The 24,216-nt window shown below is 43.6% G+C and overlaps 1 protein-coding gene across 2 annotated transcripts in view; it reads right to left on the minus strand.

The window, feature by feature from the left end:
- The window catches only part of DAAM1 (dishevelled associated activator of morphogenesis 1), a 183,002-nt gene that overhangs the window by 15,186 nt on the left and 143,600 nt on the right, over positions 1 to 24,216 (minus strand). Inside the window, exons 16-21 of one of the 2 annotated variants that reach the window (XM_054026064.1) lie at positions 21,688 to 21,717; positions 19,421 to 19,524; positions 7,413 to 7,497; positions 4,534 to 4,640; positions 3,145 to 3,233; positions 1,004 to 1,172 (exon numbers count right to left, since the gene is read on the minus strand). In XM_054026064.1, the coding sequence (XP_053882039.1) occupies positions 1,004 to 1,172; positions 3,145 to 3,233; positions 4,534 to 4,640; positions 7,413 to 7,497; positions 19,421 to 19,524; positions 21,688 to 21,717 (584 nt within the window). The remainder of the gene's footprint in view (positions 1 to 1,003; positions 1,173 to 3,144; positions 3,234 to 4,533; positions 4,641 to 7,412; positions 7,498 to 19,420; positions 19,525 to 21,687; positions 21,718 to 24,216) is intronic. The other variant, XM_054026065.1, reaches the window with a different exon arrangement.

Raw genomic sequence — 24,216 nt, forward strand, 5'->3', positions numbered from 1 at the left:
GACAGGCTGGGGGGTGTGAGAGAGAAGCTGGGGCTTCCCAAACAGCCCCCTCCCCACAACACCAGCAGGATACCTGGGTGCCCCATCAACACAGCTCTGGCCTGGCTGCATGGCCCAGCACTGGAGGGACGCTCAGGGCAGCAAAATCCCTTGTGTCGGTTCCAGTGTGGGATGTGTCCTGCGATGTATTCAGGCGCATTTTATAAATTGAGCTATAACTCTACAGAAAGGGACCAAAAGTCGCTCCAGGCCTGCAGCAAAAATACTCCCCTCAAAGCGGACCCAGTGACCAACCACCCCAATCTCTGGACTGAACAGTACAACGAGGTGTGCATGAAACCTAAATGGCCCCGCCATTGCAGTATCTGCTAATGTCCCTTCCCAGAGCCTGCTAGAGACCACTCATGGTAGCTCGTGGGAATCATTTCAATGACATTTCCTCAACCCCCTGATATTATACAGTCGCTGTCTGTCCAAGGGATTTCTTAGGTGCCTACCACTGGGGTGTCTAAGGTATCCTTGAGCACGCCCAGAAACGCAAGTGTGATGCTGGCTCATGCCAAGGCCCCAAGGCCTCACTGAACACTGACAAATGCGTAGCTGGTAACAAGTCTGGCTCACCTGTGTGTTACTATTGTTAAAACTGATAGTAGCGTTGTAAGAGCGTGTTTATATTTGATGAAATGCTTGTAGGATGCGGCACATATTGATCTCACTGATAATATAACTTTATACCGGGGGATACAGATGTTGAGTGTTTGCATTGTTAACCTCTGTAACTGTGCAACTCCAACAGGACAGATGGCTGAACCAGTGTAAAACGCTGGCTTTCTACTGAAGGTATTAAGTCTTGCTTACAAGAAGGCCCATTGAAACCAAATTAGACATTGTGAAACACTGACTGCTCCCCCCACACCTATGAAGAAGGGAGTAATTTATGGATCCTCTGAGCTATTCAGAATCCATAAACACTTTCACCGATGCGACAGGCTGAGCCGCTCACTTGTCAATGCTGGACTTCGTGTCTGCAATCTTGTTTAGGCTGATGATTTTGAACCCAAAGGCATTGCCTCTCTGGCCTTTATTCATGTAGTTTCCAAAGGCCAGAACCACCTCCAACAACTGCTTCAGGCTGTTACTCTGAAGCACCTCCTTTGAGCCAGCGCGGATTGCTAAAAGGGGGAAAAAAATGTTTTTGCTGCAGTTAGGTTCTGGCAATACATAACACACAGACTAGTTTGATGGTTACTTTAAATACCAAGCCACCATAACAAAAGCTATCTGGAACTGCAGACCAAATGTTGCAGATTACCACTGTGATGCTGGCAGACCAGGTGCCAGCTCAAGCCAAGGCCCCTCGGCCTCACTGAGCACTGACAAATGCATGCTGGCTCACCTGTGTGTTAGCATTGTTAAAAGACATGTTAAGTTGATAGTGTGTTAGTGTTTGGACTTTATGAAATGCTTGTGAGTTGCTGTCTGAACTCTTAATACCTGTTATAAGGTAATAGTTAGTGTTTGCTTTGTAACTGTAGAAGTGTTGGCTCTGAAACTGGAAACCCCACAGTGAGGAGAGAAGCATTACCAAGTCTGAAATACTAGTTTAACACAAGAGGTGTCATCTCCTGCCCAACCGAAGAAGGCCTATAGACATCAGACAAGGCATTGGGGAACATCAGTGGACAAAAGACTTCGTTGATCGCTCCCCCCCGTGTCCAGGAAGAGGAGACTCGCACAAACCCTCGTCCCATCACACTTTGAACTTTAGGGGAAGGGAATAAAAATCTCTGATCCAAGGATCTGTATCACTGTGCTGTTTCAAATTTGGAGAGGGCAACTTTTCTAAGCAAAAGCAAGGAACCCCCAAACCGCTTAGCTTGGCTTAGCCCTAAAGGCGATACAGAGCTTGCACATTAGAGCCGTTTCTATTACCTTTGAAACCTAAGACTGTAACTCATCTCTGTGTGTACATTACCTGCTTTAACCTTGTAAATAACTCATTTCTTTTTCCTAGTTAATAGGCTACAAGTGTTGGCTTTGGTGAGAGAACTAAGGTACAATTGACCTGAGGTAAGCGACTGGTCCTTTGGGACTGGGAGTAACCAGAGCATTGCTGTGATTTTTGATGTAAGGGACCATCTATCACAAATGCAGGCTTGCCTAAGTGTCAAGACAGGTCTGGAGTGCCCAACGGGACTGTCTGTGACTCCACGTTAAGGCTGTTACAATGCTTGAGGAGTTCACGCTCGATACGTGGCTGGTGAAATCTAAGGCCTGGTCTACACTGGGGTGGGGTGGGATGGGATGGGGGAATCGACCTAAGATACGCAACTTCGGCTACGAGAATAGTGTAGCTGAAGTCGATGTATCTTAGGTCGATTTACCTCACGTACTTACGGCGCGGGGTCAACTGCTGCCGCTTGCCTGTCGACCCTGCTTCCGCCTCTCGCTGCGGTGGAGTGCAGGAGTCGATGGCAGAGCGATCGGGGATCAATTTATCGTGTCTACACTAGACGCAATAAATCAATCCCCAATAGATCGATCACAACCCGCTGATCCAGCGGGTAATGTAGGCATACCCTAAGTATAGATCACACAACCAGTTTGGTATTTGAGCCCTGGCTTGTAACAGGCTGCCCTGAGGTTGGCACCCACATTCGTGAGCTACTCCACCCAGCTTGACAACCACCTGTTGGGGTTGATGAATTCAAGCTATTCTAAATAATATCGTAAAACATTTGAAAGTATTAATAATCACTTCTTCCTTAAAGCAATCCTGTTGATACCAATACATCCAAAATCTGACCTCTCCCTCTTTGTATATATAGCTTGGGTATATTTAGTTTTGAGATAAAAACCTCAGTTCTCCCCATCCTCCTTTAAAAAACCAAACTGACAAGGGCAACGCTACAATAACAAATCAATACTCCAGTGCATCAGGAGGGAAAATATTTCTGTTTAGAAACAGATTTTCATTTCTGGATTCCTGGGCCTTGCTAGACACAAACATGTTTGGTTTTATTGAGAAGAATACATTGAGTGAATCTGGGCCTTATGAATGATGTGAAAATTGGGGAATACTTGACACATCAGCAAAAGCTTTCTAGCAAACCAATAAAAACAACAAAATCCCCAGTAACTTACATTCAATCTTGGGCTTAACTTCTGCAACTCTCTCCGCAAACTTCTTTTTGAAGTAAAGGGACTGCAGCCTTTGCTGATAGTGATTTATCCTGTCAGAGTAAAAGACGCAGACATTGAAATTCGTTTGCTACCGACAGGACGCAGCCACTCCACTATTCACAGCTGCAGATAGGAAGGGCCAATTTGACCTTGAGAGCACCTTTCTCTTTGGACTGTAGTGGGACAGAAAAGATGATGCCTTAAACTACCATCTCTTAGGCCCCAAGCCAGGTAAATGCATGCTTAAATTCATCCCCCTTCAGGACATTATATCACCACTTGCTTAACTTTAGACACGGATTTCAGTCCCATTGAATTCACTTAAGCATGTGCTCATGAGCTCTCCTGAACAGAGATGCTCCCCTGAACCGAGTCCTCAGTACGTTCGTAATGGGCTATAGCTGCATAGACAGACAGACAACACAGCTACCAGCTATGTGGAACCTGCAACCTTCAGTATCAAAAAAGCTGGCCTCTACAGTTAGCCAAGTTTCTCTGAAGCATTAAAGGTACATCACTGCTGGAGGCAACGCTTTGGGATCTGTTGGCTTGAAGATCTTTGCCAGCATGGCAAAGCTTATGTTCATAGGTCCTGAAAATGCAGCAGCATTTGCTAGGGTGTTTCCCCCCCCCCCCCCTAGGTAATGCAAACTTTACAGTTAATGGTAAAAATTTCTGGACAGAGGGACAGATCTTCAGCTGGTTTAAATCCATGAGAGTTGTATTGTTTTATACCTGCTGAGAATCTGGCCCACAGTACAGAAAAAGGAAAATCGCTCCTGTCTTGCATAATTTGGACAGTGCTCTCTACTCTTAACCACACTCTCTGCAGAAAGCAACAGAGGGTCCTGTGGCACCTTTAAGACTAACAGAAGTATTGGGAGCATAAGCTTTCGTGGGTAAGAACCTCACTGAAGAAGTGAGGTTCTTAACCACGAAAGCTTATGCTCCCAATACTTCTGTTAGTCTTAAAGGTGCCACAGGACCCTCTGTTGCTTTTTACAGATTCAGACTAACACGGCTACCCCTCTGATACTCCCTGCAGAGTTTTCTAGCTTTAAACATTCAGCACTGGGAGATGAAGGCTGCAGATGGAAGTTCCTAATTTATCCCCAGGGCAGCAAGGCAACAGGCTCACACATGTGTAGGTGAGCCGCAAAATAAACAAAAATATCCAAGTGGATTTTCAAGCCAGGCCTCATTAGACTCCCCAGCTGCATTACACAAGATTATCTGGCTCATTTATCTAAATATTTTAGAGAAGCCCTGTGACTAATCGGCTCAGCTGCCATTCCAATAGGTCTAGTGTGTAACCTGCTGACATTCTGCAGCTGGTAGATTCAAGCATACCTGCTCATTTCAAAGAGGAACCTGTCAGCCTTGGCCATGCGATCTAACTCATGTTTGTGTTCCTCCAGAAGGTCAATATCGGCTTTCTCAGGAACAAATTTCAGGAGCTAAAAGGAAACACAATTTAGACACGAGACCTACACTTGTTTTCATGCAGTCCCTTTCTTATAATGGGGCTTTGGCTTCATTAACAAATGAATAGAAAATGAAACATTGCTGTGTCTACTTTCACCCCCAAACCCCTCCCACGTACAGAGGGTGCAATATGGAGCTATTACAGTTTGCCTAAGAAATACTGAATGTCTGCCGTTTCCCACACACACATTACTGTTCAGTACTTTCCACCATGCCCTGGACATATGGTTTGATTTTACACCGGCTAAGCTGAATCTTCACCCAGTCTGTTATAATACAATTATTTTAGATGGTAGCACAGTGGTTCTGAAATTTCCTAGTGGTCAGATCAAAGGAAAGAACTAAAAATGGTTGAAAAAATTTAGACAAGACATTACCCCCAGCAAAAATGCAGTTGTGTTGAAACCAAAATGTTTCAGGGAAACATAGTCGTGTCAATGAACATTTCACTGGGTAAGTTTCTCAGGTCCAGAATGCAACAGAGAGCGAGAACCACCCCAAACTATTCAAGAGCCCACAATAGGATGTGGATGACTCAGGTTCACGTCTTGATTCTGCCTGATCCAGAACAGGGATTTCCGGGTCTCCCACTTTCCAGGGGAGTGTCATCACCTAGCTATTCAGGAGTGTCTTTCTCTCTCTCTCTCGTGTGCTTTTTCCATGGAAAAAAAGTTTCGAAAGGTCTTAGCCCCATGATAACAAATCTCAAAACTTTTCAGAAAATGGAATTCTTGTTTTCTAGCCAGCCCCGGTTGCCATCAGGGTGTTTTTACTTGCAAATTATATTCCAGCTAATTAATCCTCCCAACTCTGCTCTGGGAGGTAGAAGTATTATCTCTGTTTTATAGACAGCAGATAGCTCTTTGTTTATTTCCCTGAGATGCCCAAGGTGTCTCGGCAATTTAATGTCAGAGCTGGGATTAGAACGCCGGTATTTTAGCTCAGACATTGAGTTGGCTAGAACGTAGATCAGTGCCTCTTCGGTACTGCCAGGAAGGCAGCCCTCAATCTGCTGTCAATGCACCACCCCCCTCACTAGTGCTTGGCTGGCATCAGCTCCTGGATAAGGAACAGCTGATTGAAGCTGAACTGGAGTGAGAGGGAGGTGATGCTGGCGGGCAAAGGAAAACACGCGGGGGAGCTTGCAGCCCTGGTGTCATCTCCTCCGGTTAAAGTTACACGCCCACAACTGGTCAAAGCAGCCACCAGCTTACGGCAGCCCTGAACCCCTCACTGATGCTAAGCTCTCCTATTCCAGCATCCCCAAGTGCCTCGCTACCCTCTCTGGCTGGCTAGGAGACCCTGTGCCAGGCTGGCAGATGACGTGCCTTCCCACATGAACACCAGCAGTGCAGCCACCTGGGCACGAAACCTTCAGCCCTCAGGAAATTCCAACGAGAATAAACCAACACAGAGCCGCTCTCAATTACCGCGAGCTGCCTGCAGCCCCTAGGGACTGGACAGGAGTGCTAAAGCTGCGCCCCCTTTTGCCTGGGAAGGCAGGGAGCTGCCAGCCGGGGATATCTCCAGAGCAGGCAGTTCCCCAGCTGGCTGACTAAGGGTTCACAGCAAGACCAAGACTCTTGACTCGCCGTTTGAATTCTGCACGTTTGGCTAAACCAATGGCCCTTACTTTTTAAAGGCATAAATAAACCCATCATTTCACATTGCTGCCTGGAGTGAATCGATCCGGCAGAGCTAGAGTCCCCCGGGGACAACACTGCTCAAGCAATGAGGCACTCCGGGGTGCGGAGCTGCCCTCCCACACGGACAGCTTGGCCCTAGGTGTGGTGATGTTAGTCAGGCAGCATCACCGCACTCTGGTGCGGGCTGCTTTTATAAAACGGCTCTTTAAATAAAATCACACCAAGGAGGGGCATCTGCCCCGCCTCTATTAAGAAATAACAAGCCTTTCCTTTTGATTCACTTCTAATTCCTACCTCCACCGCACCCCATGTACTGTGTGTCACTGATCTGAATGAAAGCACTTACTCCAAGGAGCTGGAGCCTTGTGTCTGGTTTGTTTGCGAAGGCTCCAAGCGCCCTGTAGAAGTTCAATCAATAAAGAAATCAAGATCACGGCAACATTACCTGACAGCATTCATGGGCTGGGAGTCCCAGTGACTAATCAGATTCCTATGGAAGTAACATGGCATGCACAGATGTCACAATGAATCTACCCTTGCGAGTTTTAGCTTTAACAGAATGTCATCTTCATGCTCTGCATACCAACGTGAGCCCTAGCTCCGGGAACCTGCAAAACAGCACTGCGAGGAAAGGCTCTGGGGCCAGATTCACTGCTCCAGCTATGCACCAGCGTAACTCCATTGGTTTCAAAAGGAGTGATAGAAGCCTAAAACTGGAATAGCGCTGATGGAGGAGACCCTTCATCTGCTGTATGTCCAGAAACTGGGATTTTGTCTAGCAATAACAAACCGTTGATTGGACTGAGCCATCCCCTATGGTGTCAAATGCATTGCTGAGATCTGAGCACAAGGGTTTGTGGTTATGAAAACACGATCAGTAAATACTGTTAGGTCACGTTTTGCACGTTTGCTGAGTGGCACATCCTCTGCTTTGGAGAGCAAAGGTGTTGTAAAGGCTGTGCGGACAAACTCATCTCTGTGTCGCAAATCGGAGTTATTTTAAAGCTACCATTCATGAATCTGTCACAAGTCTGTTTTATTTTGAAAGGCATCCAATACTAACAACAATATGCATGACAGTAAGCACCCGTCACCCACCTGCTCTAACATGTCTTTCGGCAGGTCCTCGTGTTCATCCATTGTTAAAATTGCACGTTTGATTTCATCATTTGATAATTTCAGCCTGGGAAATGAAATAAATGGATGTTCAGAAGAGTGTTATTCACACATAAAATGCAGCCTAGTAGTTGCGTTATCCACACTGGTTCTTCATGATGTTGTTTTGCCTGGACAATTTAGGCAAGACTCATCCAGTAACCCAAGCGCACTCCTCGACAATACGGCAAATTGTTTCTGCAGATCTGAACTTCCCTCAGGGCCTTATGCAAGAGTCCAATCAGGTCAAGGGATCCAAGCAGGACCCTCTTCTGTTCTACACTGCTGTCGAATTCCTCATATTACAAGGTCAAGGGGAGGGCAATGCAAGCTGGAAAGAAAGGTTAGTTTCATCCCATTATATAATTTAACACCTGAATAACAAGACTGCTCTTCTATTCCATGCCATGAGTGACACAGAAGGAAAGCGGAGGTGAATAATACCTTCCTCCCTTTGGCTTATTATGACCTGGTTGTTTTTCAGCAGACACTTATTATTTGGCCAGTTACCATGTTAAAAATCGGCAATTTGATAGGAGTAAGATTGCTAAGGAAAGTGTTTCTAGTTAAAATCCTCCCTTTTAGTCCATTCCGCATCCCTGGCCTTGATCAATCACTCCATTGTACGTACTCCACCTTGGACTCCATGGAGGCAATGATGCATCTCAGTCAAGGCTCTTTCGATTACAAGACCAGATAGTTTGGAAGCCCATGTAAAGCTGTAGACCAGGGGTAGGCAACCTATGGCACGCCTGCTGAAGGCGGCACACAAGCTGATTTTCAGTGGCACTCACACTGCCCTGGTCCTGGCCACCAGTCCGGAGGGCTCTGCATTTTAATTTAATTTTAAATGAAACTTCTTAAACATTTTAAAAACCTTATTTACTTTACATACAACAATAGTTTAATTATATATTATAGACTTATAGAAAGAGACCTTCTAAAAACGTTAAAATGTATGACCGGCACATGAAACCTTAAATGAGAGTGAATAAATGAAGACTTGGCACACCACTTCTGAAAGGTTGCCGACCCCTGCTGTAGAAGATCGATCTTCACAGCCGAAGAGGAGATCTGGTGATATTTACCCTTCCTCCTGCTGCAAAGTGGCCTGGGAATGTTCTCTGAAATGGTGTGTTTTTGTCAGCCACGCTTTTTAAAAAAAAACGCTACACAGTCTGTTATAGCTGTAACACTGCAATTCATTTCTTTTTTACAGAGCCAAACGTTAAGGTCCTGATGTGACAGCCGCCATCTTGGCCGACACACTGGGGATTGACTTCCAGAACCAACAGCATGAGCTGCTACGGTTTGAGCTAAAGAGTCAGTGCTTCCTAGACGGGGCTGTAACATACTCATATCCTCTGTGGATCGGGTACAGACAGGGACCTGCAGCTCACCAGTTGGTTACATTGACTCATGCAATTTCCCCATGGACTTTAATGGGAGTTTGACTAAGTAGGACTTCTGGATTTGGCTCATTATTATTATTTTCACGTGATTATTGGACAAATTGTGTGTGGACATTAGCAAACTTTTGCTGCCCCTTAACATCTTCTTGAGGTTTAATTTACTTCTTCCACTTCCACTGACACCAGACAACCTCAGGTTGGAGTCTATTAAAAATGAAACAACCTCAAAAAACAAGAGCTGAAATTTTCAGCCATAACTAGTCATTCTGGGTGTCTCAATTTTCGAGTGCCCAACTCAAGACACCCAACTGCTTGATTTCCAGAGAACGGGCTCAGGATGTTTTGAAAAATCAATCCCTTTCGCTGTGTCTCAGGCTGGAAACCAAACAACGGAGGCACCCAAAATTACTAGGGCTTGTCTACATGGAGAGTTCATGTGCAGCAAGCCAGGGTGGGACTCTACCGTACTAGTTTACTGCACATTAAGCCTCCACGTGGACCCTGCTACAGCACTCCTGTTTCCAAACAGCTGCATGTCAGAGCTCACCATGGACCGTTTAGTGCACAGCAGGCTAGTGCGCTGTAGATTCACAGCCTAACTCTCCACATAGACAAGCCATTAATCCCTTCTGAAAACATAGGCAAATACAGAACAAGTAAAAAAAATCATTTGCTATGCTCCCTACATCAGGTATTGATTTAGCACCAATCAACACAGAATCTAGGCACTTTGGATGAAATCCTAGCCCCACTTCAGTCAAGGGATTGGTGGAGGGGAAGGGTAACAAAACCTACACCACATTCAGCTCCTCCTTCTTGGTTCCACCAGCCACTGATTAGGGCTAAATGCCTCTGCAAACTTCCCCACCCAGCTCGCTGGGAGGGCTTTGCTTGCTTCTCTTCCTATTTTGCATTATGTTGGATGGAATAATTTAGATGCAAACGGAAAACACCCCCTCTGTAGAGTTAATGAAAGGGTGTTCATTCCAGGGAGTGAGCATGGCATTTGCATATTATTGGAATGCCAGGGCTGTTTTATTTTTGACACTGTCTATTTGTGTGCTCTTAGCACCCTCCGAGGCTTTGTCTGGATTCCACCTCATTTAGCCTTGGTTTGAAGAGCACAGCCCGTTGCTCTTTAAATGTATGCCTACAAAAGAGTGTTATAGGGTGAACTCACACAAGAAAAAAAAAACAACAGAACTTGCACATGTTACAGTATCAGGAGCTGGTAGTGATGGTTAAAATCAGCATTGTAATTCCCCAGATTTCACACACGCCAATCTACTGAAAAAATCACTTTCTTGCACTTATTGTCTATGCATTCTCTCTGCCTGAAAGTCATTTCCCACCCCTGCCCCTGGTAAAGTTTGAGCACAATCCGTTCAGCTGTTTATTTACAAGTTATGCGAGACTGACCAAACACACTTCTCCAATTGTAAAATTATTCTAACCATCATCCCTATGGGCTTAAACAGGATTTGAGTGGCGCATGGGCATCATGCTAGCCCCCTGCACACAGAGTGAATTACACCCTGAGTGAATAAATACCACATTCAGCTGCACATGAAATCAACTCCTAACCAAAGCATGGCAGTGGTTTAGCCGCACAACGGTTACAGGAAATAATTTCGCAAACAATCATTTTGGTATTCCTGTGCAAAAATAACTACAATGCATTTTCAGAAATAGAATTTGCTCATTTGGGGGGAAATTGTCTGAATTCTTAGGATTCAAAAAATTGTTAAAAGCAGAGAACTACTTCTATATACACAGAAAGAGTCTTTAAAAAAAACCCGACCAAGTTAACGTTTGAAAACAGCCAATTGTGCTTAATTAACCGGATCTATTAATGAGAAGTATTATTTGTTGCAATTCTATAAGGCATTCTTGAGACCATTACTGGAAACTGGTGTTCACGCTTCAAAAACGATGTTGGCATATTGGACAGATTTCAAAAAAGAGCCACAAGAATGATTCAAGGCCTATATAAACAACGAGGAGTCCGGTGGCACCTTAAAGACAAACAGATTTATTTGGGCATAAGCTTTTGTGGGTAAAAAACCCACTTCTTCCGAGGCCTATCTGAACCACTGAGGTCTGAATATCACTACTTTAAAGAGACTTAAGTTCAGTCTATTTAGCTTATCAAAAAGAAGATCAAGAGGTGACTTGATAATGGTTTATAAGTACTCACACTGGGAGAAGATTTCTGATAGTAGAGAGTCCTCTAATTTAGCAAACAAAGACATAACAAAATCTGATCACTGGAAGTTGAAGCTACAAACATTCAAATAGGAAGGCACATTTTGATTTAAACAGTAAGGGCAATGGCCCATTGGAATAATCTATCACAGGAGGTGAAGGATTCTCCATTACTTTGAATCTTTAAGATTTCAACATTGGGGGTGAAATCCTGCCCCCGCTGAAGTCAAGGAAGTTTTGCCATTGACTTCAGTGGAGCCAGATTTTCACCCTGATGTTCTTTTCAAATAATTCCTCTAGCCTATGGCCTGCGTTATGCAAATAGAGAGACAAGATGATCACAACAGTCCCTTCCAACCTTAAAAAAAAAAAAATCTATGACTGCATAATATTACAGGTCAAGAGTAGTACTAATCATTGAGAATAGCCATTTATAACATTATCTCAATGGAACAGGACATAAACAGTTTAATGGGATCCCACGAGATTTTTTCTTGTGGTAACCATAAGAAGAGTCAGGAAAAAAAGAAAAAAAAAAAGTCCTGAAGGTATTTGCTCAAAGTTCACTTTAAGCTCAGTTTTATTCTATACTATTCAGTTCTCCTTTACTTTCAACACCAATGCCCACAATACAAGGGCATCATAAGAGAGCTCATCCAAAAACGAGGAGGAAAAATGGTGCCTGACCTGGGGAGAAAAAGGGGAAGAGAGCAATGATGGCACCGTGCGGTGCCCAAATCGAAACCTGCCACCACAGAAAGCCTGGGTACAGCTGTTAAATGGACACAGGAGGTCACACCTGCAGCAACATGCAGCCTTATCCTATGTGTATCCTCCCTGTCTCGGACAGACATCTAGCAGGGGAGGAGAATAGGCTCCAATTCCCATTTCAAACACAGATTTCCTGTGTGATCTTGGGCAAGTCACCTGGGCCTCAGTTCCCCATCTGTCAAATGGGGATAGCACTTCCCTGTCATCACAGGGCTGCAGTGTGGCCAGACACATCCACGCCTGCAGGATGCTTGGATGCTATGGCAATAAGGGCCAAGACTGAGATAATCAGACCTGCAGGGTCCAGTGGGTTTGTTTATTTAGGATTACACACTTCAGTCACACTTGCATAGCTTGTTGCGCCAATGAAATCTCACTGCATCGCCTCAAACAGTTGGATAAGGCTTATGCTGCTTGTGGTCTGCAAGCGATTCAAAGGCTGAAACAGGCATGAAATCATTGGTTTCATATGACAAAACTATAGAATGGTTTTCTCTGGAGGACATAGAAATGCAACCGCTCCCTTACTTTGATCAGTCCCAATGGGGTTGTCAATCTTGTCCTCTCCTGAAGCTTAACTTGACGGCCACTATGTTAGCTTCACTCCTGCCAGAGAGCAGCCCCGTGCCTCTGGCTTTGTAGATGGTTAAGTAGCGCCCCCAGGCAGACTGGTGTCACATCAAAAAGCTTTGCACCTGCTCCCAGAAACGAACGCACTAGCTCCACTGAACGGCCACAGTCTACCAGATGACGGAACCAGAAGGCAGGGAACTGCAATGGTCTTCTGGGTGGTTTCATGTTCTAATACATCCAACCCCTCTGACTTGGCCAGTTACCGGGTCAGTCTGGCCTGTACCAAGATCACCGAAGATTGAATTTAAACTAAAAGCGTGGCCTGGAACGTGGCAATGCCACCTTCCCTCACCCTGCACCGTGATCCCTATTCTGGATTTGTGAGTTACCACCTCTAGGGAGAAACACACAGCTCAGTCTCCTTACCCACCTAGCCCCTGGTTTTCCTGTGCAGACTACCCACAAGGGTCATGATTAGTGCCAGGTGTAACAGTGCATTTTCTAGGTGACTACATAGAGCTGGTTTTATACCCATGCATGGGAGCCTGGGCAGAGACTAACAACTGATGCCATGTAGGTCACTGTTCAGCCAATAGTCAATAATTAAATTTTCATCACAACCATCCTGGGCCCTATCTGAACCAGAGTTCTACTACGGACTTTCCATAAAGCCTGTTCGTTATATGTCAAGTTTAAAAACTTTTCCCAGAAGTGACCCAAAATGAATGCCAAGAATTGCAATGCTTCTTAGAACTAGAGTGTTTCTTAATATCTTGAGAGAGAAATCACCCAGTGCTGGAATTAAACAACTTCTCACACAATTTGATGGGAAAGAGGCCAGTGAAAGCTACAAGCTTATCTATAGCCACAATAATGATCGCTGCTGGCAGCAGCTGTCGAACGCAAACCGTCTGAGAGGAACTGGGTCACAGTATTTGCTGTCACAGGGATTTAAACCCCGCAACTGAGAGATGCAAAGTGACAGCTCACAAGCTTGACCAATGCAGGGTATTTGGGGCGGCTTTGCAGAGGCAAATGGAGAACCTAATAAGTGTGAAAGGAAAAAACAAATTCGGCATTGAAAGAGGCGCACCCTCTTGAAAAGCCACATTCAATTAAGAAACATGCTTGACACCGGCTCGCAGAGGAGAGAAACAAAACCAGCCATTCACCTACACAAGACTTAGAAACACACACACTAAAGTATTCATTTGCATCTTACAAAACACACTACATGCCTCCTGCACTAGAAAAACCTGACCAGAGCAGAAGCTGTGATGTGGTGGCTTGTTGAAAGAGGCCCAAAATGCATTGACATCAGCAGGCTTTGAGCTATACTAAAAAAAGCAATGTCAAAAATATGTCCATGTTACATTACTAGTTTGAGGAAAATCCAGTGATCTCACTAAGCAGTAATTTCTCCCAAAACAAGAAAAGCAAGCAAACATCGAGAGAGAGAGAGAGTATCTAGCCAGCCGTAATCTTTCCATGCTGGAAACCAGACAATGGCTGTTTAGCTTACAAATGTATAGGCTAAATGAAGAGCTGACGGTGCAATCTTTTCACATGCAAAACTCCAAAAAAACAAAACAAAACAAACAAACAAAAAAAAAAAAAAACAAAAAAAAAAAAACAAAAACCAACCAACCAAACAAAAAAACAACCCACAACCTTCTACTGGTGTTCCACGGATACAGAAACAGGACAGCATTCACTGTGAGACAACTAAGTAACTCTCTCTAGGTTCACACAATACACCATAGAACAAAGTGCACGAATTTGTCCTTACAATACCTAGAAGGCAGGGCAATGCTATGATCCCCATTTTACAGATAGGGAACTGAGGCACACAGAGGCTAAGTGACTTGCCCAAGATCACCCAAGAAATCTGTGGCAGAGCAGGGAGTTGAACCTAGAGCTCCAAAGTCTCATGCTAGTGCACTAAACAGTGGGACATCCTGTGCAGTGCCTTCACTGCAAGACCATCCCTCTTTGCAAGGCCCTCCTTCCTCTCATCCATTTTGTGTTAAGAGTAAGCAGTCTGCAAGCGTTAAGGGGCAGGGACCTGATTTCTCCCCTGCTTGTAAAGAGTCGTGTAGCTTTATGGTGCTGAACAAATAACTTAACATGGGCCTTGACGCGGCAAACACTTGGGCCCAGATCCTCAAAGGTACCGAGGCGCCGAACTCGCACTGATTTCTACAGGAATTGGGCACCTAAATATCTTTGAAGATCTGGGCCTTACTGCTGAGCATAGCGCTTGCTACTGTAATTCTACTGGCTTCACTACTTACAGAAGCAAAGGTTTGCAGGATCAACCCTAGGGCTGCTACCGAAGCTCTGAAAGTTACCGTTGCATAAACCCCACAAGCCTCTCCAAACATGCTGTGAAGTAAAATGTGAAGTAAAATGTCGGCACGTTAGAGGGGCTTGTCCTCCCGTGTCATTAAATTGAAAACAGGCACCAAACTCACGCAGTCAGTCAAAGACAGGCCTGTCCTTCAAGCTCAGTCAAAGCTCACACCAGGTCAAATTACCTCTCCGCTACAGAACTACTATTGTCCAGCACACAGAGTCCAGGCTGTACTTAACTGCAGGCTGAAGGTTAAGGAAACATCAAACAGCCCATTTTAGCAAATAAGGTCTATTTGGATCTGCCAAGTGTCTATTTTTGGCTTATTTCACTTCTCACATTAAGGAGAATATTAAAAAAATATATATATTGTAGTTTAAAAATTTCCACAAAAGACCACAGCATTCCCCTGTTAGTAAGACTATTTGGTGTTTTCCACAGTCAAACCAATTTACAATTATTAACTAATATTTAACACATCCTATTAGGGAGATGAGAATATTTAACCAATCTTACAGAAGGGGAAACTGAGGCAGGCAAGTTATGTGACTGTCCAAGGCCACAGAGAAAGCCAGTGTCAGGGGCATGAAGAGAACACCATAGTCCCCAGTCAGGCTCAGGTCACTTCCCATGAAGAGGGGAATCAGCTAGCTTGCTGCACTCATTACCAGTTTAATGAGAGGGTGGGTAGGTTATGAAGAACAGGGGCTACTGGTTCCTCACCAGCTCCATAATGGAGGGGGGAAGACTTGTTAGAAAAACAAACTGAGGTCCTGATTGAGCAAGGCCCTTAAAAATATGCTTGAAAATTTAATACGTGAGTAGCCCCAAACAAAGTCAAAAGGACCATTCATGTGCTTAAAAATAAGCACATGCTTAAATGCTTAATTAAACTGGGGCCAAAGCCAGTTCAGAATGCAAACACAACCAACTTAACTTGTCAGGGAGAGATGCACCCAACTTTCTACATGTTAAGTTATTTTCCTTTTAAGTGCCCTGTTTAGGGAAATTTCCTCAATGATGAGACCTTTTATTCTATAATTTTCCTACCCCTTTTTGAGCTTATTCTGAGTTAACATTTCTTTCCTGTGTCCCCCTTTTTTTAAGCAAATCTTTGGAGATGAGGCAGCAAATAGCCATGGGGAAAAAAAGACGACCTTTAAAATGCAAAGGTTTATATACCACTTGCTGTACTGAGAGTTAACTTTGTCTCCAGGACAAAGCGAGACATCTAGGATACACTGAAGAAATGCACGCCAGTGAAAATTAACCACATTTTTTTTTTAAAGGTACTTTAAAAAAAGGTATTGCATAATTTTAAAAGGAAAATAAGCCTCCCCTTTTCTGAAGCATTATTTTTATTTACTCTTACCTATAGACATGGGGTTGGTGAGATGAAGGAGGCTGGGAGACTAAAGAAGCTAGCCAGTGGAGCTCACCAACAAAGGAAAGCAGAGAGATTGGGGTTGGGTGTTTTCCTCTTCTTAACTTGCAGATATTATACAAGGAAGATCCCACAATGGGAGGAAAATGGCACATCAGCTCCACTGTTAGCGCTCCCTCTGCCTACACATGACAGGCATTCTGATTCTGGACGCTTCCACCCAGGCCCTGGGTCTTGACTTGCTAAGAATGTGGCCAGAGAGTATTTTAAATACATTATGAGCAAGAGAAAGAAAGGAAAATGTAGGTCCTTTGCTTAGCGGGGAAGGATTGCTAGTAACTGATGACATCAAGAAGGCTGAGGTGTTTAATGCTTATTTTGCTTCAGTCTTCACTGAAAAAAGGTTAATGGTGACCAGATACTCAACAATTAATATTAACAATAAGGGGGAAGGAACTCAGGCCAATATAGGTAAGAACAGGTTAAAGAATATTTAGATAAAGTTAGATGTATTCAAGCTGGCAGGGCCTGATGACATTCATCCTTGGGGAACTAGCAGATGCAATCTTGGAACGGTCAGTAATTATCTTCTAGAAGCTATTGAGGATGGGTGAGATCACAGAGGACTGGTAAGAGGCAAACATAGTCCCTATCTTTAAAAAGGAGAACCCAGAGAATTATAGACCATTCAGCCTAACTTTGATACTTGGAAAGATACTGGAACAATCAGCTGCTCTGGGACTTTGCCAATAGGACCTCAGGGCAGAACCTCACATTGGGGCTGGCTTTCATAGGTCCCAGACAAGTTATTGCCAGCAGGCTGCCAAATGGAGGGTTGGAGCACGACTGCTCCCATGAACCTTAGGCCTCCGTTCGAGACCCATAGGCCATGACAGGAGGGGTTGCAAGCACTTTGGAGGACAGGATTAGAATTTAAAACAACCTTGACAAATTAGAGAATTGGTTTGAAATAAACAAGATAAAATTCAATAAAGACAAGGGCAAAATAGTTTACTTTGGAAGGAAAAATCAAATGGACAACTACAAAATGGGGATTACCTGGCTAAGTAGTAGCGCAGCTGCAAAGGACCTGGGGTTTATAGTGGATCACAAATTGAATAAGAGTCAACAATGTGATGCAGCTGTGAAAAAAGCTCATATTCTGGGGTGTATTAACAGGAGTGAAGACAGACACAGGAGGTAATTATCCCACTCAGCACTAGTGAGGCCACACATGGCGTACTGTGTCCATTCTGGGCACCACCCTTTAGGATAAATTGGAGAGAGCCAGAGGAGAGCAACAAAAACGATAAAATGTTTAAAAACCAGACGTATGAGGAAAGGTTAAAAAATTGGCCGTGTTTAGTTTTAAGAAAAGCTGACTGAGGGAGGAACTTGATAACACTCTTCAAATTTAAGAACTGTTACTCACAGTCCTCTTTATAATTGTTCTTCACGTCTGCTAAAAAAAGGACAAGTAGTAATGGGCTTAATCTGCAGCAAGGGATATTTAGGTTAGACCAGTGTTTCCCAGACTTGTTCCACCACTTGTGCAGGAAAAGCCCCTGGCAGACTGGGCCGGTTTGTTTACCTGCCGTGTCCGGAGGTTCAGCTGATCACGGCTCCCAGTGGCCGCTGTTCGCTGCTCCAGCCAATGGGAGCTGCTGAAAGCAGCAGCCAGTATGTCCCTCGGCCCACGCCGCTTCCAGCAGCTCCCATTGGCCTGAAACAGCGAACCACGGCCACTGGGAGTCGCGACTGGCCGAACCTCCGGACACGACAGGTAAACAAACCAGCCCGGCCCGCCAGGGGCTTTCCCTGCACAAGTGGTGGAACAAGTTTGGGAACCACTGGGTTAGATGTTAGGAAAAGCTTCCTAACTATAAGGATAGTTAAGTACTGGAACACGCTACCAAGGGGTTGTGGAATCCCCATCACTGGAGATTTTAAGAACAAGTTGGACAAACACCTGTCAGGGATGGTCTAGGTTTATTTGGCCTTGCTTCAGCACAGGGGGCTGGACTTGATGATCTCTCGAGGTCACTTCCAGCCATACATTTCTATGAAACATGGAATTCAAAAAACTGGACCTACCCAAATTCCACTTGGTACATTAAAAGTGATTCTTAGTTTATACGTAATTTCAACATTTTCATGTACTGAAGGAGACATTTTCTAAATGGGACAGGAGAGGGTTTTTTTTTTTTTTAAAGTATTTATCATTTATTTAATCATTCACATTTGCACGCCAGACTTGACTGGCTTGTATTTTCACATAAAATTAGTCTAATCCATGTACTTTGCTAAAATACTCCTTTTAGCATGTAAGCAGAATTTAGTTTTAAACACTAGATTAAATTACTCATAGTAATTAAGTAACAATGCAACCCCTTCCAGACTGTGAGACTGCTTTCATCAAGGGAGTCCAATGACATCACATCCAGGGCAAAGTCAGAGGGGTTTTGGTTATAGCTCTGAACCTCTTCAAATGAATTATAGTCTTGATGAATGTAAATCTCTTTGGGAATTCAGTGGGTTTATTACTCATAACCCTATAATTCTCTCTATATTCCTTAGTATCTCTTACCAAACCTTCCCGTATTGCCTCCTAATCCTAGTAGGATAGTTTGAATCTGAAAATCATTCACATTCCAAAAATCAAAAGTCGTGCACTGAACCCTCATTACTAGTATTTAATATCAGTTTCCAAACAGCACTCCCCACTATTCAGAAGCCTAAATATAATGACCGCCTCTCAGAGGCCAGTTACCCAGGGGTGTTCTGCCTAACTGAGCATTTAGAATCTATTTCCTTTTCTGATTTTAGCAGAGTCCTTCTTAAATATCACCAAAAAAGTAAAGAAAATCTAAGGCATAAAAAAGATATACAAATTAAACCTTTCCGAACAGCGACAATGGTTCCCGTAGCATTCCCGCACCGACATCGGGCATTCTCGTGTATCCCATTAAATGCATTTGCCTCTGCAAAACTATACATAAATGGAAGCTGTAATTCCATAGCTGGGTTCAGGTGTCAGTAAACTCCTCTGGTTTAATTCCCAGCGTTTCCGTTATTAGAATCCCTTGAGAGGGAACTACAGCATGATCTCCAGTTCAGGGCACATTATTCTTCACAGTTCACAAGTATCAGAATTTAGAATGACACAGTTAGAAAAAAGTCTCTAGATCCTCTCACAGGACACAAGTAGCACCCAATAACCAGTTTCCTTGAAGGGAAAAGACATTAACAATACCTGGAGAGAAGAATATTGCAGTTCTGAGCTCTCCGGCCATCTATTACCGAAAGCTCCTTGACTTTATGTCTGGAACTCAGTGTGTCATCGATGGCATCTTCTTTCTACAAAAAGCATGATGAGAAAGTATGAAGAGAAACAGCATATTGACATTTGGAACCCTCAGCACGCACCAGTATCGTATACAACGGGTCTCCATTAATCATGAATGTCACTAAGGCTTAGCACTAAAACCTGTAGCCTGTAACTGAAATATAATAAGCCATTTTATAAATCAGAGCTTGCTTTGAAAGCCACTAGGTAGAAATGTAAATATGTTTTCACACAGGAAAGTTTGAGAATCCACAAACCTCACATACACTAATGAATAAATAAAGCAAGTCTTTCCTAGCATATGTCTTTGAGATACTTCATTAGATCTTTGCTTGAAATGCTGTGTTATGGACTGTCACACAGGCTCAAGATCACTTTAGTTCTGCTGCCATTCTAAACACGTGCAGCATCCACTCACACAATAATATATGGAGATATACCTAGCTCATAGAACTGGAAGGGATCCTGAAAGGTCATCGAGTCCAGCCCCCTGCCTTCACTAGCAGGATCAAGTACTAATTTTGCCCCAGATCCCTAAATGGCCCCCTCAAGGATTGAACTCACAACCCTGGGTTTAGCAGGCCAACTATCCCTCAGTACTATCCCTCTCCCTCAATACTACTCAATACACGGTTCAACAATAAAACCTAACAGGCTAATGAACACAACCTGCAGCATTTATTACCCGTTAAGGGGGAGACTTCCAAAAACATATACGGGATTCAAGAGCACCTAAATCCCTTGGGTGGTTTGGCAATCAAGAGCACAAGTTATCAGGACTTGTGTTCCTAAATCTCTTGGGTGGTTTGACAATCTCCCTCAAATGATTTACAATAGACACAATTGCAGTTACACATGCAGCGGAACAAAAATGGTATGAGATTTAGTAAACCTGGCAAATGAGGAAAGGTTAAAATACCTGGGTAGTCTGGAGAAAAGATGACTGAGGAGGGATCTGAGAACAGTCTTCAATATGTTAAGGGTTCTTACAAAGAGGATGGTGATCAATTGTTTTCTATGTCCACTGAAGGTAGGACAAAGGGTAAGCAGCTTAATTTGCAACAAGGGAGATTTTTGCTAATCTCTAACATAATTATCCTTGTTGTTAGAAAGTTAAGTAGTGGAACAGGTTACCAAAGGAAGTTGTGGAATCCCTGCCATTAAAGGTTTTTAAGTACAGGATAAACAAACACCATCAGGGATGGTCTACGTTTACTTGGTCCTGCATCAGCGTAGGGTGGTATGGACTAGATGACCTCTCGAGGGCCCTTCTACATTGCTATGATTCTATCAGTGGCATAAAATACATAGTAACAAACGTAATGAATATTACTGAGCTACACAAGTGGTCACGTTTCCTCTGATTTTATTTACACTGTTGCAATAATCTTGATTAATGTTAACAGGTGAATACCTACCTATTCCATTGATTCCCCAAGGAACAGAACACTGGGAAGGAAGGTGATAATGCTAGCAGATGCATATAACCATATGCATTCATATGGTCCATTTCATACTTCCAAGGTTTAAAGTGAGCAAAGACATGAATTTCTGTTATGCAAGACATTTGCAGTCCAAAATAACTAAGTATCTTTTGATCCTTTTACCATCTAGGAATGAGATTTTCAAAAGTACTCCGTGTTGGCCGAACTCTGCTCCCAGGAACTTCAATGGGCCAACTTTGAGTGCCTTTGAAATATCTTATCCCTAGGAATAAAACAAATTTTCAAAAGCGTCTTAGTGACTTGGAAACTTAAGTCCCATTTTCAAAAGAGTTCTAAGCACTTAAGAGTCCAACTCTCATTACAAGTCAATGGCCTTGAGGATAAACTAAGCCCCTTTTTTTCAAAAGCACAGGACCCATTTTTAAATTTTACACTTGTTCTCAAAGTCTTGCACCTTAGGCAAATCTGCACAGGACATGTCAAAAAGCACGGAGGAGGTTTGGTATTTTCGCTATACTTCCTCAGGTTATGCTATGTGGCTTTTTAAAAAAATTCTAATTAAAATATTAATCATAATTTACAAGTATTAAAATATAATATCCAGTAGGACTGCATATAGCACTATTCTACTTCTAGATAAGTGTGCTAAGCTTGTGTTAATTGATCCAGCTAAACATTAGCAAAATTATCACGTTAATAAAAACAAGATTTCAGCAGAAGCTCACTTACCTGTTTGGAGTTATTGTTCACAAAGAAGTCCTACAGCCATAGCAGAAGCATGGAAAAGGCAGTAAAAACACGTGCAATTCAGTGGTCACAGCAAAAGAAAAAAGAGTCAAAGCATAGTCAGGAAGAACATATAATACAGAGGTATCTACTGCAAGAGAAGCACCTGGGGTATACGAATTCTGACAATGGATAATGCAAATGAAAATGCACTGAGCAGTAAAAGAATATAAGTGAAAGGGCACCGAATGGGAAAAGCACGCAAATCAGTGACAGGCAGGGGAAGCATTGGTATCTGCTGTTTCATCAATGAACCATGCAATGGCACTCTAAAAGAGGGTGTTAAAGCAAAACACGGAAGATAAAGAATCACTCCAAACTTTCTGAAATTCTGAGATCCCTTCATGCAAGAATCAAAAAGAGCTGTACAACAGCATCAGTACTCGTTAAGCAAACATTGGGGAGAAAATTGCTATTTCGATGAGTTTGTGGGAATTTCAAGGAGTGAAATGTCAACACATCTGCCAGGAAAAAAACAGGGTTTTGAAATGAAAATGAGATTCTCCTTCCAGAGCAAATTTTGAAATGGTGAAACTTTACCATTTGCCATGGCAACGTGTTTGCCCAGGAACTGTCTTACAGGGGGAAAGCTACGTGGGAGCTAGGCAAACTTGCTAGCCTAGAGAAATACTCTCCCCATACCCAGACTAAACTTTGCCATTGTGCAGTTCCCCAGATATCTGGTGGGCTTGGGCATGCCCCATGTAGCATCAACCACATTCCAATAGGCTGCAAATTTGTGCAGCTGGGCTTTTATCATGAAACCACCAACATGGGTTTTCCCTATTTGTATGCTGGGGTCACTCTGTTTGCATAGCTCTAAAGACCCCATCACACAGATGTGCAATCTGGAGTAACGTTCAAAGGTGCAGAAATACACCTTTTTTAATCAAAATGACTTGAGAGGAGATATCTCAGTGTTAGATTTACTCCAAATCAAGTTACTACACAACCATGTTTCCTTCCTGGCCGTTACGCTAGAAAGCAACGGACAGTCCAGATGGCTGTTTTAAGATATTATTAATCCCTAAACAGATTTCCAACACAACAGCAATTTTAAAGAAAGCCTTTTTTATGTAGGCCCTGGCTGGCTGGCTGCCAATCAGTTTGTTAGCTCATGAATGGGGCGGCGGGGAGGGGAGAGAAGGGGAGAAAGGGGAAGTGGTTATATAAATTACTCCAGAAGTTTTGGGCATTGATTAAACTAACACCTAGTAATGAATCTGAGTTTTAGCCTTTTCTTTCCACAATGTTGATTTTAGCTTCAATAAAGATTGAAAATGAATTTTTAAAACCTTCCTAAAGTTTTGAAATAAATTTAATCCAACAGGGGGAAAAACCCTAGCCAAAATACAAAGGCAGATCAGCAAAATACTGTCCTGAACTCCACTGTCACTGCCTGCTCAGCTGATGTGCCAGAGTTCTCTTTCACAAACAGCAATACACTAAGCTTCACAAGGAAGAGGTGCCAAGGACCTAGAGTTGTTACTAGCTGGAGCAGGGCTATGATGCTCTCACTCCACCTTGAAACACCGTTGGAGCTAAGCATGTTTCTGCTCCCACATAGGACAGGGCCTTAGTTTCCAGATTCTTCATTCCCTGGGTAGTAGCCCCCTTTTTGCAGATTTCACATTTTTGTAGTATTTTAACAGCAGAAGCGAAAGTGGTGCCCTGAATCTTGCTTTCAGCTTTGTGTGTGTGTGTGTGTGTGGGGGGGGTGTCAGTATTCCTTCCCCTCCCTCAAGATTCAGTGCATTTCTCAGGAAATCTGCTTGGTACACAGGGAAGGGTATACATTGGTGAGAAGACGCTAGGGTGACCAGATATCCCAATTTTATAGGGAGAGTCCTGATTTTGGGGTCTTTTTCTTATATAAGCTCCTATTACCCCCCCCCACCCCTGTCTCGATTTTTCACATTTGCTGTCTGGTCACCCTAGAAGAGGTATGGGGAGTTGGGTCCATAATCCATAATTAACTTTACCACTGAGAGTGGGGGGAGGAAGAGGGAGGTTGTAAATGGGGAGGAATTGTTGGAGGAAGATTTGGCCATGAGTGGCCTGGTTTGCTGGTGGTAGCATACAGGTCTGTCACATCTTACGCGCATTTAACATGCGCAATTTCAGCTTTACGCGGTCGGCAAAAACAAAAACAAGAGAAAGAATTTTAATACTGTACCTGTAGTGCGGGCGATTCCGCCCACCATTACACTCAATGGAATTTTGACTAGACGGGATTTTCGCTGTATGTGCTGACTGCGGAACGTAACCCCAGCGTAAGATGCGACAGACGTGTATTGAACTGCACTGTTCCACTTTAGTTATGTTTGGAACAAAACTCAGATCTCCTGACTCCCAGTCCTGTGCTTTGGCCAAATGACCATTCATGCCTGCCCTGGCCCTTATTGATGCTGCCGTCCAGCTGTGTTTACTGCCTTATGTACTATTACTGTTCAACACTGTCACTTGAAAGCA

The sequence above is a fragment of the Malaclemys terrapin genome, chromosome 4 (assembly GCF_027887155.1).
Source record: "Malaclemys terrapin pileata isolate rMalTer1 chromosome 4, rMalTer1.hap1, whole genome shotgun sequence".
Classification (NCBI taxonomy): Eukaryota; Metazoa; Chordata; order Testudines; family Emydidae; genus Malaclemys; species Malaclemys terrapin.